Source organism: Pipistrellus kuhlii, unplaced genomic scaffold (genome assembly GCF_014108245.1).
Source record: "Pipistrellus kuhlii isolate mPipKuh1 unplaced genomic scaffold, mPipKuh1.p scaffold_m20_p_14, whole genome shotgun sequence".
In the NCBI taxonomy this organism is placed as follows: domain Eukaryota; kingdom Metazoa; phylum Chordata; class Mammalia; order Chiroptera; family Vespertilionidae; genus Pipistrellus; species Pipistrellus kuhlii.
Genome location: NW_023425449.1, coordinates 27,435,735 through 27,454,251, shown reverse-complemented (window position 1 = coordinate 27,454,251; position 18,517 = coordinate 27,435,735). Strand labels below are relative to the sequence as shown.

The 18,517-nt window shown below is 38.1% G+C and overlaps 1 protein-coding gene across 7 annotated transcripts in view; it reads right to left on the bottom strand.

Annotated features, from left to right (window-relative positions):
• Positions 1 to 18,517, bottom strand: part of CHD7 (chromodomain helicase DNA binding protein 7) — a 174,845-nt gene that overhangs the window by 35,589 nt on the left and 120,739 nt on the right. For 5 of the 7 annotated variants that reach the window (XM_036436997.2, XM_036437000.2, XM_036436999.2 and 2 more), the window contains 9 exons: positions 15,607 to 15,662; positions 9,367 to 9,481; positions 6,162 to 6,245; positions 4,252 to 4,389; positions 4,037 to 4,158; positions 3,446 to 3,689; positions 2,159 to 2,335; positions 1,108 to 1,251; positions 1 to 83 (listed from right to left, as the gene is read on the bottom strand). The exon at positions 1 to 83 is cut by the window's left edge and continues 173 nt beyond it. In XM_036436997.2, coding sequence (XP_036292890.1) covers positions 1 to 83; positions 1,108 to 1,251; positions 2,159 to 2,335; positions 3,446 to 3,689; positions 4,037 to 4,158; positions 4,252 to 4,389; positions 6,162 to 6,245; positions 9,367 to 9,481; positions 15,607 to 15,662 — 1,163 coding nt within the window. Of the gene's footprint in view, positions 84 to 1,107; positions 1,252 to 2,158; positions 2,336 to 3,445; positions 3,690 to 4,036; positions 4,159 to 4,251; positions 4,390 to 6,161; positions 6,246 to 9,082; positions 9,102 to 9,366; positions 9,482 to 15,606; positions 15,663 to 18,517 lie in introns of those variants that run through there. The other 2 variants (XM_045581435.1, XM_045581437.1) reach the window with 2 other exon arrangements.

Sequence of the window (18,517 nt, the reverse complement as noted above, 5' to 3'; positions counted from 1 at the left end):
TCTTTGGGGGCCAAGTTCTTTTCTACATCCTCCTTGAGACGTCTCAACATCATCGGCTTTAGAATAGCCTGGAGTTTTTGCACCTAAAAAAGGACCTTAAGTAAATACTGATGCCACGACTTGCTTGCACGTTAACACATATCCTAATGTGAAAAGGCAGGATTATTATTCTACTAGTTAACCATTTCATTTCTTGTGTCAAAGCCCAATAAGGGGATGGGAGGAGACTTGACTTGGGGTGGTGGATAGTAGAATATACAGATGATGTGTTGTAGAATTGTATCCCTAAAACCTGTATAACATTAACCAATGTCACCCCAATAAATTCCATTTTAAAAAAGCCCAGTAAGGTTGCAAAGGCAGGAAACTTCCAGTTTTCAAAACAGAAGTGCATGAAGGTTGAATGATCCAATGTCAAATGAACCTTTCAACCAGGAGGCTTGTTCTACTCATTTCCTTTCAATTCTGTTCACCCTGAGCGGTGGGGATGATGAAGGGGAAGAAAGAGACTGCGTCAGGGGAGGGGCGGGGCCTCTGATTGAGTTCTTTTGGTTTCCAGAAACAGTGAATAAGCCAGGAGGTAGCCAGTCCTGCAAGCAGAGGTGTCTCCCTGCAGCTCCCTTTTCTGGTGACTGGCACTAGGGTACAGCACACCAGAGAGTTTTTAGGAAAAGTAAAACAAAACAAAACTGACTTCACTTTGAACTTAACGGAAGAGATTAAGACTAGAACTTAAAACTCCAGGAGGCAAACAGCTCTACAAATTTCCGTGGCTTCTGACACTATCCCCAAAAGTGTACAACCATCCCAAAAGCAGACCTAGCAAAACCACCAACCTGAACAGCACAGTAGCCTCTGCAAATTACCCAAACACCTCTACCCATCAACAACCCTTCACAAGGGCAAGTGGACAGACAGACAAGAAAACCTCTGTCATGAAGACTTGGGCTGTCTAAGGAAAGGAGATATAAAGCTCACTTGTCTAGTGGGGAGGAGGACAAAACTAAGATAACTTACATTTTTACATTAGTTTACTATTACTCCTTTGCCATTTCATGAGTTAATCTTCAGTTGCATGACTAAAATACAAAGCAGACTGAGAAATACCTGTTCTTCTGTTTTCAGATCACCGAACTCCTGCATGAAGGTGGTTTCTGAAGGGAAGCGACTCGGTTCCAGGAAGTGGAGCAGGCTGAAGAGCTCCTCCACGGTGTTCTGCAGCGGCGTCCCCGTCAGCAGCACTTTGTGCTCCTGCAGGAATGCAAGGGGAGCCAGTGACCGATCAGAACAAAAGCCCTTTCTCACAACCAGAGCCCCTACTTCTCTCTGAAGTTAATTCTGCACCCGTCCTACATAAGGTCAGGGAATTAGGCACAAAGGTGGAGATATAAAAAAAATGGCTCCTGATTCAGATGTGCACGGAGGGGCCTGCGTGGAACTGCAGGCCTGGTGGTAACTGTGTCTTGCCTCTTCCTGGGGTCATTAGGTCAACTTCGCAAGTCCCCTAAGGGTCTGCTTTTTCTGCATCAGAGCTGAAATTTTCCCTAAAGTTCCTAGGCTCAGATAAAGCTCGTGACTCTTTCTGTTCTCTGCATCAGCAGTGCTTGTCTGCCCATCTGCTTCCTGCATGACTCACGTTGCAGACAAAAGAAGTTCTTCTGTACGCAACAGCACATGAAAACCTATTTTGTTCTGCAAAAATTTCAAATTAGCAAAGGGGTCGGCTTGGTTTTAAAGACCACTTTTTTTTTTTTTTTTTTTTTTTTTTACCAGAAGCTATTTCTAACTTTGTCTCTGAACAAAGTCAGGTATTTCTTTAAAACAATTACTCGTTTACGAGCTCTTTCACCAGCTCCCCTATCACATTGGTGCCCGTGTCCTACTTCCATACATCCAAGATGGAGAACTGTTTAGCAATTACTTGAAACTCATTTCAGGGAAAGTATCACGACTATATGGTGCTGTGATACCAGCCAACAATGTCTGAATCAGGAAGTCAGCAGCCACTTTTGTGTAACTATAAGCGAGGGAGGATGTATCAATATTTGACAGACTTTGCAAACACCCTCCCCAGGCATCAGTCAAATCCAGAGGGGCGGAATACTGTGCCAGCGACAGTTGTATTTGGGTTCCATGGAATCACCAAATGATCACTGACCAAGTCCATCATCTTGAGTCCCTCCAGGAGCTTGCAGTTCCTGTTCTTCAGCCGGTGGGCTTCATCGATGACCACACAGCGCCATGGAATATTCCGCAGCTCAGGACAATCAGTCAAAATCATCTCGAAGGTCGTGATGATGGCATGAAACTTATAGGACCCCTTTATCACTCGACCCTACAAAAACAACTCTGATTATTATTTAGCACTACAGATTAACAACTCTGAGAATAAATAAAGAGCATAAGACACGTGGATTTATCTTTGGGAACATCTTTATTTTAAATAACATGTATTTTGGAGGTTTAAGCTGCTGTGGTATAAGAAGGCCTTAAAATCTTCCCCTTTTCAAGGAGGTTAGAAAATCGTTAGTAAAATTTCTGATCCAATTTCCTTACAGATCCACATGCAGTAAAGTGCTACTAAGAGTGCCTGTACTAGTCACAGCCCATGGACTCCGAAGTGAATGGCCAAAGGCACTGTGTACTAAGCTAACTTGGAAAGAACTTTTTTACTTTTTAAAGTGTTTTACCTTTCTTTTACTTTTGTAACTTATTTTTTTAAGTAATAAGACAAAAATCATTCACTTAGAATAGAACTTATAATAATTTCCCAAATTTAAAGATAAATACAAAATAAACAAGTTTCAATATTTCCCTTTTCTTAATCAGTTATAGGGCAGATTTTACACTTCAAGTAAACAAAAAGTAAAATAAAAATCTGTCCTATTCCCAGTTATAGAACTCCCATTTACTACCTAGAGCTTAAAACTAATTTAGGGATTACTATTCTCCCTTCTTTATCAAGTAATTTTTAATGTTAACATAACAGAATAATTGTAGGAAACTAGCAAAGAGAAAATTCACAGTAGCCACTACTAAGAGTTAAAGTATAAACTATTCCCTTGGATGTATTTCATTCATTGTGTGACTCAAAATTACGTGCCTAATATTTTTCATTTCCAGCAAGAATGTAACAAAATATTCTTTCTGTTTACATTTTTAATTGCAAAAGAAAGCCAATTAGCAAATCAACACATTAAGGAATTTTTGGTAAAAAATTTCATTTATTTTTAATCTAATAAAAATGATTAAGCTATAAAAATAAAAAGCTGTAATTATGACATGAAGAAATATAACACAATCATAAATTAGGTAAGAAACCTAAAGCAAATTTCTCAATTTTGCAAAATCTAAACCTTTCCCTCAAATCACTGAGACCATTTTAAATCCCAATGCTTTAAAATGCACATACTAAGCATAGGCAAAACCGCCTGTGATGTTTTACCTGGGGATCTTTGAAGTACATTTCATACAACTGAATGGTCCGACGACTAGCTTGACTCCCATGATACACAACCACATTCAACTCTGTCCAGGTCCGGAATTCCCTTTCCCAGTTGGGGATTGTGGACAATGGGGCAATTACTAAAAAAGGGCCATGGATTCCTTTCAAATATATCTCATAGAGAAATGTAATGGACTGGATAGTTTTTCCCAAACCCATTTCATCTGCTAAAATGCAGTTTCGCCTTTGGGAAGGAAATAAAAGAGGGAAAGTTTAATGAGTACAGATATTACTCACTGCTTTTTTTTTCTTTCATAAAACATATATTATTATACTTATAAATGCCTATCTTAGATGTTTTCCTTAGCTTCAGTAAAATACATTTCCAAGAAATAATAATTTTTACATACTTCAATCAACCTCTGTATTATTGTTGAATAAATAATAAGCATACTTTCAATGTTTGCTGTTTTAATATAATCTTAGTAGAGAGTTAAACGTTATTAAGTTATATTTGAGTACTAGTTTCAATAACTACAAAGGAAAAAACAACAGGCCTTTTTAAAAGTGAAGGAAACATGTTTTACATACATGTTGTACCAATTGAAAAGTAGCCAGTTTACTCCCTCCAACTGGTATTCCCTGAGTTTGTTATTGTTTTTATACTCCCTGGAACTCTCCGATTTCTTCCAATCATCAGCAGGAGGTCGCTCCTGTTTCAAATATAGTAAATCCCATTAGTGGTTTCTCAAAGACCGCGCGATGCTATTTTCAAATTAAATCCCCTACCCTCAGCCAATTCTTACCATGCGCGCTGTTTCCGGCTCCCTGGACATTAGTTTCTCAAACTCCTCGATCTTGGCTTGATCGATGTCCTGCCTGAGCTCCCAAGTGCTGTCCTCATAAGGCAGGGAGCACCACTTCACCAGGTAGTGAGTCACGGGCTGGGCACATTTAAAGGAATCAGAATCAGATTCATTTGACCAAAATGCTCGCTGTATAAAGGAAATGCGTGCTCTACCTCATTTGTCAACAGACACCACCCAAGCAATAAATAGTAAGACTTAGTGGGGAGAAGTTTTAAAATAGTCCCTAGTTATAGAGTCTCAAGTCTAAACTGGAAATAGTATTACTGAGTAGTAGTATCGGAACAAATTAATTTTTATTTAAGCCACTGATAAGTAATGTTCAAAAACTAAAAGATATAAATATCTAGTAAATAATAGCTAAATTTGAGCCTGTGCAAGTTATTCGCCAGTTATTTGATTCAGACATATATAGCAAGTTATCTTAGTATATCTATATCTATAATAATAAAGTTGTAACATGCTCATTAGACCAGACAACCTTCTGGACAAAGCCAGGGCTGTGAGGGCCGCGGCTGTGAGAGCCAAGCCCCTTGCACAAATTTCATGTATTGGGCCGCTAGTATTTATATAATTGGTTAGTTTCTTTAAAAAATAAGAAAAGGCTTGAGTTTATTAGGATTTCTGCCTTTTTCTTAAAGGGAGAAATAACGTTTGTATCCAATCACTTTAGAATAATGTGTTTCAGTCCTAACCAGTGTGGCTCAGTTGGCTGGCATCCTACTGTGCATTGAATGGTTGCCAGTTTGATTCCCTAGCAGGGCACATGAGCAGGTTTCAGGATCAATCCCCAGTAGGAGGCAGGAGGCAGCCAATCGATGTTCCCCTCTCACATCAATGTTTCTCTCTCTCTTTCTCCCCTAACCCCCTTCCTCTCTCTTTAAAAATCAATTTTAAAAATCTTTTACAAAAATAATGTGTTTGAGTTCTAAAAGATTGGAGAGCAAAATATTTGGGTAATATAGATCAATGGAATTTTTTTTGTCTTTTCCTCTAGAAAATGTTTTGGTCTGCTGACCTTCATTTCAGGACTAAGGTACATTGACCTGGTTAGGATGTTAAAACCATTTGGTGTCCTATGTAAATATATTATGAAATATTTTTAAATGTTTTAAAAATAAAACATATTTTTCAAGTGAAACTAAATAATAAAAAGTTAAATATCATGTAACTGATATGATCTTTATTTTATAACATCCTCTGTGCACCACATTAAAGGAAGTGTCCAACATTAAACAACATTAACTCCATTTTGCTACAACTGCACTCTTAATTACATAAGAAAATTTTGTGCTACATAACAAATTTATACAGAAATGTACTGAATTTTTTTTATTGATTGTATTCTGGAATTGTGCAAAATGTCGATATATTCATTTCATATTGAAAATTGATCTCTTTTAAAAAGCTCCCTGACAACACATAAACACATTTAGCACTATTTTTTAAAAATATATTTTATTGATTTTTTTTTTTTACAGAGAGGAAGGGAGAGAGAGAGAGAGCTAGAAACGTCATGAGAGAAACATCGACCAGCTGCCTCTTGGGCACACCCCCTACCCGGGATGTGCCCGCAACCAATGTACATGCCCTTGACCGGAATCGAACCTGGGACCTTTCAGTCCACAGCCGACGCTCTACCACTGAGCCAAACCGGTTTCAGCCACATTTAGCACTATTATTAAGTCATAAAACTAATAGTAAGTCAATAAATTTCAGTTAAATTTGGACCAAGTGTGCCATGATCCAAGGCTCTGACCTGGACCAGACCTAGGCTGGCCGCAATTACTCTGTAAACACACATAAGCTGTCTGAGTCTGCGCCCCCTAATAGGAATGATCTTCTGTTACCTCTCCCCGGTCATCTGTGCTACGTGCAAAATCCATTATCCGGTCAACCTCCACATAATCTGGATTAAAAAGCTCATCTTCAATCTGCACCGAAGGGAAAAATTTTTTAAATGTTTATTTAATTCCTGAGAGTAAACACTATTCCACTTTTCACCGAGCAGTAATATTTTGGGTCACAGCAACACAAAATTTATATTTGGCAAATTCTTTTATATTAATTGAAATGCTACAATTTAGCAAAATCATTCCCCATGAGGAAATCAGACTTCTCAGACTTTGTTAACCGGGACTTTTAATTACTGTGTGAAACCTTTTTACTGTGAGAGAATGTTTAAGAATATTTTAAATGAAGTGTGAAATTACAATTCACTAATGAGCAATCCAAAAGGCTGATGGCATGTGAATGCATTCAGCATTCTTGAAACTACAGCTTGCAAAAAAGACCCATAGCCATGCACAGTACGTGCTACTGGAATCTCATAACTCCCAGAGTGGTCTGTTGCTTTACAGCATCATTTACAGAACGTTATTCAAAAGCTAAAAACACGGAAACCAGTGAAACTCATATTTTAGTATGAACAGAGTATGATATTTGGTTGTCTTTGCCAATCAATATTACGGTAGTACCTCATTTGAATACAGTCTTTCCATTAAAGGTTTAAACGGTTTATTTGTACTGAATACAGAGCATTTCGTTAAAAGGGATACAAAAATAAGGCTTAAATAATTAGGTTAGTTAGCCAATATGTTAACAATTTTTACAAAATAAAGTAATACTGCTTGCTTGCAAAATTATCACATTTAAAAAACACACCACACAATATGACTCAAAGGGAAGTTACAGACTAAACCACACTTTAAATAAATCAGTCAGATAAGTTAGAAACAAAATTCATATTATCACATTCCTGTCAATTAATTTATCACTAATATAACTGCATTAAAATGCTTTGCAAGGACATATGAGACACTTCATATGGGCTGAATTGCAGGTTGAAAAGATAAACTGTTCGATCACAGTCAGCTCAAGGATAACTCACTGTTCCCATTAAAACACTGGGTTTGGATGCTTTGAACTGTGAATTATAAATCAAAAATCAAAAATGTGTTTCAACTGCCTCAGGACTTTACATAGAGTTGATTAGCAAGGCAAAAATCCATTGAAATGCTCAGTTGATTAAAAATATCAATATATTAATGCACTGGCTTTGTCAAACGAGTCTAGATTTAGGCACACAATATGTTATTCACAACAGCATAAGCACTAAAACTTTCTACGTACTAGTTTTAATGACTAATGCTCTTTTAAGATAGTTCATTCTGAAACAGAAGCTGTCATTGCTAAATTTAAATCCTTAACTTTATTCCTAAACATTTCTATCCTTCAGGTGAATAATCTATGCATGTCATCATGCATGTGATGCAATTTCCAGTTTCAATAATATCCTTGAATAGAGATTTTAATTGCAGCAGATGTATAAGAAAGCATAAGATGAAACAAAGAATGTAAAAGTAGTCAGAACTTAGCAAAACCTAAATCCAGGACCACCTACGGAATATGGACAAACAGGTGTGTGTGTGGGTGTGTGTGTGTGTGTATGTATGTGTGAAGAGAAAGAGGAAAGGAAATCTCCTTTATCATTTTCTGCTAACACTTTCAAGTCAAAACTTCAGATTCTAGTTGACAAGTTACCAGAAAAATAATGTATTTGAACCTTGATGTAGGTTATCCACAAAGACAGACCCACACAGACAGGCAACAGAGCCAGGGCCAGGCACATGTCCGTAAAGTTCCTGACTCCAGGAAACACAGTCCAAATAAATTTAATAAACAGAACCAGGACCCAAGGCTATGAGGGTAAGTTAACATAGCATGCTTTCCTGTTCCTTGCTACTAATCCATAGAAAAGGTCAACAGAACATACGGTGTCTCTTTCTAAAAGGAAGCTAAATGATTTCAACTTGCCCAATGTCACAGACATTTAACCTTCGTTTCATTAAGAAGGGCATGAAAAATGGAACTTCCCATTATTTTTCTTAGAAACTGCCCTTTCAGAGAATCACCTAAATATTCTCCAAGATGTAAGGAGTGAGTCACATTTGCACACCTCCTTTCCCCTCAGTACTGCAAAGACACCTACTACCCAGAATAACAGAAGTGGTGATCCAGACATGTGTCCAGTAAAGCAACCACCACCTGATCCCCCAATCTAATACACACTTTACAATCTGCCTGTAAACCATGTAAAATCTGCATGGAAATCAGATTCCAGGGGAACACAGACTTGTCACCTAAGATTATAAGGATTTTATGACATAAAGTACTAAACACTCTTCTGGCCCCACCCCTTACCTCTACAAAGAGGTGGGAGTGTGAAGTAAGCTGTTAAACAGGTATTATTTTGCATCAATTTCACACTTCCTTACATTTTATATTCTGTTAACTCCTTAATGGAAAAGAAAACTTAGAAATCAGCAAGTTTAATCTTTCAGTGTTAACGTTTCTTTTTTATCTACTAGAGGCTGTAAGTGAAACCAAACTGGTGATCAACAGCCCAGAGCCCCCAGGAAGCAGTGTGTGACAGCACTTTTTTTAAACGTAGTTGACTATCTTGGGGGGAAACTTGGTCCTTCTTAAAAATGTGGATTTTTCTTCCTTGCCCTAGGTATGGTTACCTTCTCATAATTGATAGCCCACGCAGTAAAGAGAGATTGCAAAGATATGCCAATTTCCACACCACATCACAGCATTTGTGAAAATTAGTCAAATGAACTTTCTGTAATGAGGCACTAAGTTGTTCAAAAGAGGTTTGCCTCAGACCTTCCCCAATAGAAATAAACTTTTATTTCCTAGAACTTGTATTTAATGCGTACTGTAGTTTTTAATCTACTAAATCTTGATAAAATTTTTTTCTACTTACATTTTTCAATATCCACTAACTGGATTTTCATTACAAGATTGTAATCAAACCATCATATTTCCACACAATATCTTAAGGACCAGTATCTTCTAGACTAAGCAACAGGAAGAATAAGAAATTTCCTGTTTACAAATTTTTTTTTAGCAATAACCAGTTACCAATATGCAAGTAACAGCACCAAATGAGGCAAACTAGTTTTTCTTAATAAACTACTGAACTAAAATTCAAAATTCAGAACATTTAAATAAAGTAAATACTTTAAAAATTAACCAGGTATTTCCTACCTCTGAAAGGAATTTGTTCTGGCCCTGCTTTGCCTTAAATCGTTTAATCTTTTGCTGAATTCTCTTATCTTTTTCCAGATCTTCTACAGATGCCCATTGACAATGAAGATAAGAGCTAAAAAAAAATAAAATAATATACTTGAAACATGTGAAAAATGAATTCTTTATTATATATATATTTTTTTAATAGTACCCCCAAAGTCAACTAAACAGCTAATTAGCAAAATAATCTGTTTACTCATACAGGCTGCTGAGTAACATTCACATAATTACTAACTTTTGAAACTAAGGAAAGAAAATCAGTAACAGTGCCTAAAATGTACCTTCTGTCCTAGCCCCCAGCTTTCTTATCCACTTCCCATAAAAAATAATAATAAATAAATAAATAACATAAATAACATAAAAGACCCAACAAGGTATTTACAAGTAAATGGATTACACTTCAATACAAAACAGTTAAAACTAGACGCCTTAATTATGAGTTTATATTTTGAGCCTTTTACCATTAATTGAGAAATAAAAGGTTTTCATCAAGTTAAAAGAATTCGAATTTGAAATAGCAAAGGCAAACCTAACACTTAGTCCTTCAGAGCAATCAGGGAGAAGGGCCCACCGCCCGCTCTCTGAACACCCATGCCCCCAACTGCTCCTAGCCAGTTCTTGCCTCCCAGCCCAGCCCTTTCAGCTCTGCAATAATGCCCCTTGTCCCTGGGCATTCTCTAATGTCTACCCCATCCTTGCAATGGCACATCCCCTCTCCTGCAGACGTACCAGCCTGCTTAGAGCACGCTATGTTTTCTCTAATCTCAACTTCAATACTCTACATCCTTCCTTTTCCTTCCCGAAGACTCTAAGGTATACAGTTAATGCTTTATGGTAACTCTGACATTATTTTATTTGGTATTTCAATATTCTGTAGTACCATTTATTCTCTCCCTATCTTGATGGCCTCAAGTGTCCCTTATTTCTCTTACTAGTGAGGGCATTAAAAAGAAACGAGGGGCTTATACACACACACACACACACACACACACACACACACACACATCTTTCAAAATCAAGATACTACTCTTAGAAACTGTGCAACCATCATAAAATCTTTTGAAAATGATTGATGATATTAAAACACTTATGATATTATGTCTCATATCATTTATATTTATTTAATGTTTAATATGCATTTTCAAAGGGAGGTCTGATTTACTCCTACAATTGACTGAAGGAGTTACTGACTTTAAATATATATGCCTATATAGATATGAATTGATGTAAACCCAGTACATACATACTCTTAAGACAAAAAAGGCTAGACAAAAATGCATCAAAATGTTAATAATGATCATTTTGTGATGGAAGCATTGCAAGTATTTTATTTTCAACTTTCAACCCTGAGCTCCTGGATTCTCAATAATACCCCTCAATGTGCTATCACCAGAGCAAATATAATAGCCTGTCCTAGCCTCCCAGCTCCTGGGGAGGAAGGGGGTGCGTGCCGTCAGTGCTCTTGTCTTGACTGCAGTGCACAGGCCTCTGAAGCACCACCAGCGTGACCAGGAGGTAGGCACAAAAACTTCTCTCTCTCACACAATCTGGGCTGAAGTTTTCGGGAACTCTGCTTCATTTTAAGGAGAAAAGCCCACCCCAGGCTTTTTACCAACATCAGAAACCGGTGAAGGGTGCGCTCTCTCACCACTATTATTCAATATTGTATTCAAGGCATTATCCAATGCCATTAGGTGAGAGAAAGCAAGAGGAGCAATAAAATAAGAAGAAAAACTCTCTCTATTTGAAGATGATATAATTGCATAACTGCAACCCCCCTAGAGAATCAATTGGAAAATTAATTCAAAAAAATAAAATAATTCCAGTAATGTAACAGAATCTAAAGTTAAGTCAACAGCCTCCATTCACACAAATAACAAGTAAGAGGATGTCATGTTACAGAAAATCTTTTATAATATCAACGAAGGTAAAATACTGAGTAATAAGTTTAATTAGAAACGTGTGAAACTTAATACAAGGAAATGTTTAAAACTCTCCTATAATGGACACAAAATTAGAGTTGAACCAACTGTAAAGGTATTCTTGTTTTTAGACAGCATGAATCAACATTATAAATTTGCAAATCAACACAATGCAAATAAAAATATAGACAAGCATTTTTATAGAGCAAGACAGTTTAATACTGAACTAAATATAAAAATAAACATGCAGGAATATCCAAGAAAACATTAAAAATGGAAATGATCTTAGGGGAATCCAGACATTAAAATACACTATAAAAACTCTATAAGGAAAATAGTGTGCCACAGGCTCCCGACTAAAGCACAGATATAGAGCCAATAAATATATATCTTTGATACAAAACAGTTGCATCTCAAATAACTGGAGCAGAGATAAATACCACGTGGATGAGGCACCTAAACACAGACAATGAATCCATGCAAACTCTAGAGGAAGACACAGCGATTCCTTTCTAACCTGGATGCAGAGAAAGGCTTCCTAACTGTGACTCAGAAGCCAGACCCAATAAAAGAAAAGATTAATGGGTATAACTATATAAACATATATTTAAATTTACAATGCAATAAAGTTAAAAGACAATCGAAACTGGGGGTGAGGGAAGTTAGCCACAATATATAGCACAGATAAGGAACTAGTATCCCATATAAAGAATACTTAAAAATTGAGGAGAGCACAACAGAAAAATGAGCAAAAGACGTGAACAAACAACTGACAAAATAAGGTATAAAATGCCATTACATTTATGACAATATGTTCTACTTCATTCAGAATAAAAACAAATGCTAGTTGGAAGTACACTGAAATACGATTTCTCACAAAAAGCGGGAAGTAAACTGTGCTGTGTTGGAAAGACTGGGAAAGCCGGTGCTCTCTGCCACTGTGGACTGGGGGATGCAAACCAACACAAGCCTAGGGGAGGAAATGTGGCAGCAAAAGAGCTGCTACTGTCTGCCTTTGATCTGGCAATCCCACTTCTAGGAATTCACCCTGAAGCTATGCCTCCAACAATTCGAAAATATGCAAGTGTGGGAATATCTACTGCAGCATCACCTGTTACTGTAAAGCACGTGTGTCAAACACAAGGCCCGCGGGCCAAATCCGTCCCGCCAGGCCTTGCAATGTGGCCCGCACCGCGCTGTCATCACTGCACTCCGCTGCGTTTCCATCACAATGACAGTTTATGACTGTTCAGTAAACCATTCGGCCCCCAATTTAGGCTGGATTTTAGATTTTGGCCCCTTCTCTGATTGAGTTCGACACCCCTACTGTAAAGTATCAGAAGCCACTAATAGAGGAGACTGGCTGAATAAGCTATAACATAGCCGTGCAGTGGAGTGCTATGTAGCTGTAACTAAGAGTGAAGACCTTATTCAAGTAATTTCCAGAGTGTAGTCTTGTGAAAAAAGCAAAGTGCAAATGTGTACTGCTAATATGCTATTCTTTTGTGTGCAAAAGAAAAAGTGGGGGGGGGAGGAAATAAGTATTATATTTTATATATGTAATATGTATTTACATACACATATACACATATCTATGGATGTTCATGGCAAATTCTTGCAAAGGATAAATTTGGGATTAATAAGGAAAACAGGAACGGGTACACTTCTTTGGTATGTAATTCTGATTTTTTGAACCAGTGAATATTTCATGAACTTGAATTACATGTATCAGTAAGAATGGGGGCAGGGAGCTAAAATGGAATACAAATACAAACAGAAACTGATGAACCAAACTGCGCAGCAAATAAATAACCACACTGAAAGGGGGCAATGAGGAAAAAACTAACCCAAGGAAATTCTGAACCAAGTATTTAGCCTCTATACCCTCAGGCCAAATTGAGAAAACTGTGAACAAATACCAAATGGACTTGTCACTAGGCTTCTTTTTCACAGAAATACGGTCTAGTAATTCTGAAACCACTTCCTGTATATTCTAGGACTGACAAATGAGCAAACGTATTATAGAAAAATGTAAGTCAGGTTTCTTGTAGTCAAAGAAGGGAGTTATTAATATTATAAGGGGAAAGGAGAGAATAAACCCTTTGGAAGTGATCAATATAAAAGCATTGTTTTTTACTGTTATTAGGTTGGTAGGTAGAGGTGTGTGTTTATGTAATTAACATATATGTGTGTGTAACCTGTGTATATATGTCACATAGACATACACATGTCCATGCACATAAGTGCACACACAGACATAAGCACTCCCCTCCTAGCCCTATCCACTGAGAGGGCCTAGAATGACTCCCCAGCAGCCAGGAGCACATCTAAGAAAATTGCCAGAGGAGCCTGGAGCATCGTCCTGTGTCAGAACAGTAAAGAAGAGCTCTGACACAGGACAAGGCAAAAGGAGAGAAGAGCCAGATTGAAGGGGCTCCCAATGGTCAAATCTGGGATACTGCGAGCAGAGTAACTGATAATAAAGAATTATGACCCATGGAATCAAGTAAGAAGCCACAAGTCTGCACGGCTATAAATAAGCAAATGGGTAAAAAGGTTAAAGCTCTTCCTTATAGTTGAAACCCAACTAATAAATTTAGGAGTGATGAAATCACTAAATCACCACTTAGCAGCCATTATCATATGTATTTCAAAGTATCTTTCTGCAAGGCACTTTTTAATTACACAAAGAAAAACAAATTCTTTGTACCATTTTTGCATTATTCCTGTAAATCTGAAATTATGTCCAAATAAAAGGTTGATAGAAAGAGTTCATTTTATGGACATTTTAATTTCCTTTAGATCCCAATAATGTCAGATAGGAAAGCTGTGTTGTTGTTGTGTGTTTTTTTTGAACCTTTGCGTCCTCTCATCTGACTGAAGAAGGACGGCTGGTCCCCCGGCCTGGCAGCAGGCCTTGGTCGGGAGCACCGTGAGCTCCTCTGGGGCTGTGCCCGGCCACATGAGCTGTTTCCTAGGACCAGCACGTGATTCAGTGAGTGCCTACCTACCAGTGTCCTTCTATGGAATCATTACTTAAGCACCTTTGCTCTAACTTTAATTTGACAAGTGTACCAAGAACTCACTCACTCACTCACTCTCTCTGGCTTACTTTGTTATCTCAGCCTTACCTACCCTCACCACACTCTGTATACGACTGTATAAAATCACGTCATACTCATAATTTCCAACTGTGTACACTCATCATGCTCGGAGTAGCGAATGACGACGACGTCCAATGTTTACCGAACATTTTGTATTGCCAGACTCCGTATTTCCTTGTACTCTCACATAACACTGATAGGAGACTTCCTCATCTTCTTACTTGGTAAAAGGTTTTGCTCATAGGACTTCAAAAGTGCACCGGTTCATTAACACAATGCCAAGTGCAACATTGCAGAAGGATAAAAAGCTCGAGGCTGATACTTTAATTAACGGGGGTAGGGTAAGTTTTCTTAGGCTGTGCGGACAGTAACTCCAAAAGCCTCTCTTTAAACCCTGGAATTTATTAATATGGTACTTGAGTTCCTTCTCCTAGAACATTTGAAGAAAAATTAATGTTTATGTTATCAGCAAGTATTCCCGTCCTTGCCCTGTGACTGTTACTGAGGTTAGAAAACGTCCTTGGTTGTGTTCAGCAAGATGTCTCCTGACCCTTAAAATGATGCTGTCTCCCCAAAATGTGTGTTTGGTCTTAATAAACTGCCTACATACATCTACAACACAGATGTGCTTTCAATTCAATTTTTTAAAAGTTATGCAACTCAACTTCACCAAACAAAAATTAGAAACAAAAGCAGACAGACACAGCTCACTGCATTTCAACATGTGAGTGACGTCATGGTTCTCCACAGCTCTGGTCTGACCGTGGACTTCTCGTCTCAAGTACCCAGCATTCCACAAACAGAGCGGGGAGGAAGGGGAGCCCCACAGAGTGGAACTCCTCGGAGGATAGGTGAGTATTGCTGCTCACTTTCTCTTACTGTGGAAGTTTTTAACCCTCTAAAAAGAACTTCATGGTTATACATGAAAAGTTAGTCCACTTTTACACCCATTACACCTCTTCCAGTAAAACCAAATTCATGAAATATCAAAAGGTATTAGACAATTGTCTTCAAAGTTCTAAATAAATCACACCAGTTTCCAAATTCCCAATTATTTTTTATTTCCCCAATATTTTTTAAGCATTTTTAGTACTTCAAAAAATATATTCCCCAATTCAAATAATAATAATTAATCATCATCATCATCATCATCATCATCACAATCTACTTACAAATTTTTGTATTTCACATAGAATTCCTCAACTTCTACCTCCTCTCCGGATTCCTTCTGCAACAAAAGAAAATGTCTGTCAGGCACATACTTAAAATCACCTACTGGAATATTCCAAAAGGAAAGGGTTACTCCCATCCGCACATGAAATGGGAATGACAGAGGCAGCACAGGCCATCCTGGTAGCGAGGAGCACGTAGCGAGCTGGTGGGCGGCCGGGGGCTGTAGACCGGCACACGTAGGCCCTCGCACATTGCTCGACGTGCTACGGCTCCTAAGGCATGAATCATTTTAACTCCTCCCTAACCACATGCAGCTTCATTCACAACAACCTGACCCCAAACTTGGCTTCCTGCCAAACCCACAGTGTTAAGTAGACGCCAAGTGTACCATTTTCTCAGGCAGCAGCCAATTAGCAACTGCTCTCCTGAATGCCATATGTATTATTTTTGGCTGCCTCATGGCAACTTTACATTGTGGGTTTTGTAATGTTTTAAAATATTTAAAAGACATTTATTCTTCCATATAGTTAATAACTCTAAACAAGAAACCGTATAAAACTAAACCTTGTGCATATGCTATAATTTCAGTGCATCAGTATTCACAGTTTTAGTTTTACTCACTGGTACAATTAAAATCTCTCAGACAAGATGTCTCACATGCATCGCGGCCAAATAAAATTAACACTCCAAATAAGACACTGAGGTAAGGTTATTAGCATTGTGATGCACACCAGCCAAATCAAGAGTTCCCTGGTCACGTTATCAGTACCATCTCCCTTGATCCTACCCTACCGCAGTGGATGACGGAGATACCACTCCTCTGACATGTTCAGCATGCCTTTCAAGACATTTTTTTTCCTTTTGGTTTTAGGCTATTAAACAACTCATAATGTGTAATTTTCTTCTGGAACATCTGATCAGATAAATCGGGGATATAAATATAAACACTACTTACAGATGTTTAGGAATTGGTTGTACACTCTTACAAGAGCACCCAAACCTGCCTTGAGGGTCACATTGAGCTAAGCTGTCTCAGAAATACTGCAAAAAAAGTGAAAGCAAGCAGGAACACGAGAGAAGCTACAGTCTCCCTCAACCCCGAATCTTCAAACTACTGTCAAGATTGTGAACTTAAACTTTTCTTCAAAACCCTCACATGTACCAGTTAAACCTGAATTTGAAACAGTTTTTCCACCTGCCTAAAGTTCACCAAGAAGACAGTATTCACGAGGGTGGTCCAAACCCATTAATATCGGGTTCTGCCCTAATGGATCTAAAAAAAAAAAAACTGTCACAGCCATAAAACAGCTCCTTAATTCAAAGTATTCAGAACTCCGTGGATGTTTCAGATTTTTAGTTGTCCAAAATGAAACATTTGCTGCAAGCCTTCAAAAGCCAGCAACATAAGCCTGGAGCTAATTTAGAGATAAATGTAGACAATTCTAGTGACAATGCATCTAGGACCCACCTTACTTTTTTCTAGCAGAGATTTCAAGGTTATGTTATCTTTGCACAGAACTGGAGATTCTATTAGAAAAGCAAAGATAAGATACCAGATAATCAGAGAAAATAAAAACCAAAGTGAGCCTATACCTTCTGATGCTTCTCATAACATACCCTGAAACTGAAACCTAGAATGGAATTCAAATGTCTGATCTACTGTCCTAGTTGGCTTGGCTCAGTGGGTGGAGCACTGATTGGCCTATGGACTGAAGAGTAGCAAGTTTGATTCGTGTCAACGGCAAGAACTCGTTGCAGGCTCAATCCTGTGCCTGCATGCAGGAGGCAACCAATTGATGTGTCTCTTTCGCTTCAATGTTCCCTGATCTTTCCATCTCACTCTAAGCGGTCTCACCACCCCATAACTGCGAAGTGGGCACCAAAGCACAAAGGGTCAGCTCTTGGACAATAGAGATGGTTTTCATTCTGTCTCTATTCTGTTCCCAGAAAGCTCTGACTCTTACAACCATCAGCTGACCCTGACTCTGGTTAATACCCATTTTCTGGTCATGATCAACTTTTCCTCTGGGCACCTGCCATGGAGATGCCGAACAAGAGGTCTAGAGCTGTCTCGGAGGAAGTGATTAGGTTCTGAGACCCCATTTAGTAGTACCTGGAGCTGGTGCGGAATTGTCCCAGGGCCCATTGCTTTCGGATGTCTCAAATTAGCCTGTGCTCTAACTGACCACACAATGAATCACCTCCTTGCCTCTAGAACTATAAATAGAACTGTTTTGTAACCTTTATTTCACATAAATATTATCATGCTGATTGCTTCTACATTACTAATAGCAAAACAATTAACAGAAGTGAAAATTCTTAAGCCCTCAGGAGCATTATTTTAATTATTCTAAATGGTGGTCAGTTTGACCAGCCTCTGGTGATAGTTGGAAACAGCTCCAACCCCTACTCCCAATGCCTTAATTTTCAGAAGTCATTTCATAGTAGGCATTTATAATAAAAAACTGAGTCAAGACACTTATTTCTTCACACACAAAAATTCCACTCAACTTTATTCCTTGGGTGGCTACCATTAAATTTGACAAGCCTCTAAAGTAATTTTATGTGTTCAATAGAATAATTTGAGAAATATGTATATTTTTTCATTAGACTCCAAAACTAATCTATTGAAATCCTTATTATTCACATGATAATTAAAGTTCCAAACATATTAAGCCATTCTTGCCTCACTGTTCACATGAACTTTGATCAGGCAACAAAGCAACTCATCCATCACCTGGATTCTACACCAACCATCCAGCAAATGATGACCCTGAAGAGCCTGAAAGAATGAATGGCCTTTCCTAAGCATCTTAGTAAATTAGGCAGTCACTCTGCAGAAACAAAGCTTCACTTGAGTATAAAAAAGGACAAAATTCTCTGAACGCACAAAAGAGTAAGAATGAACCT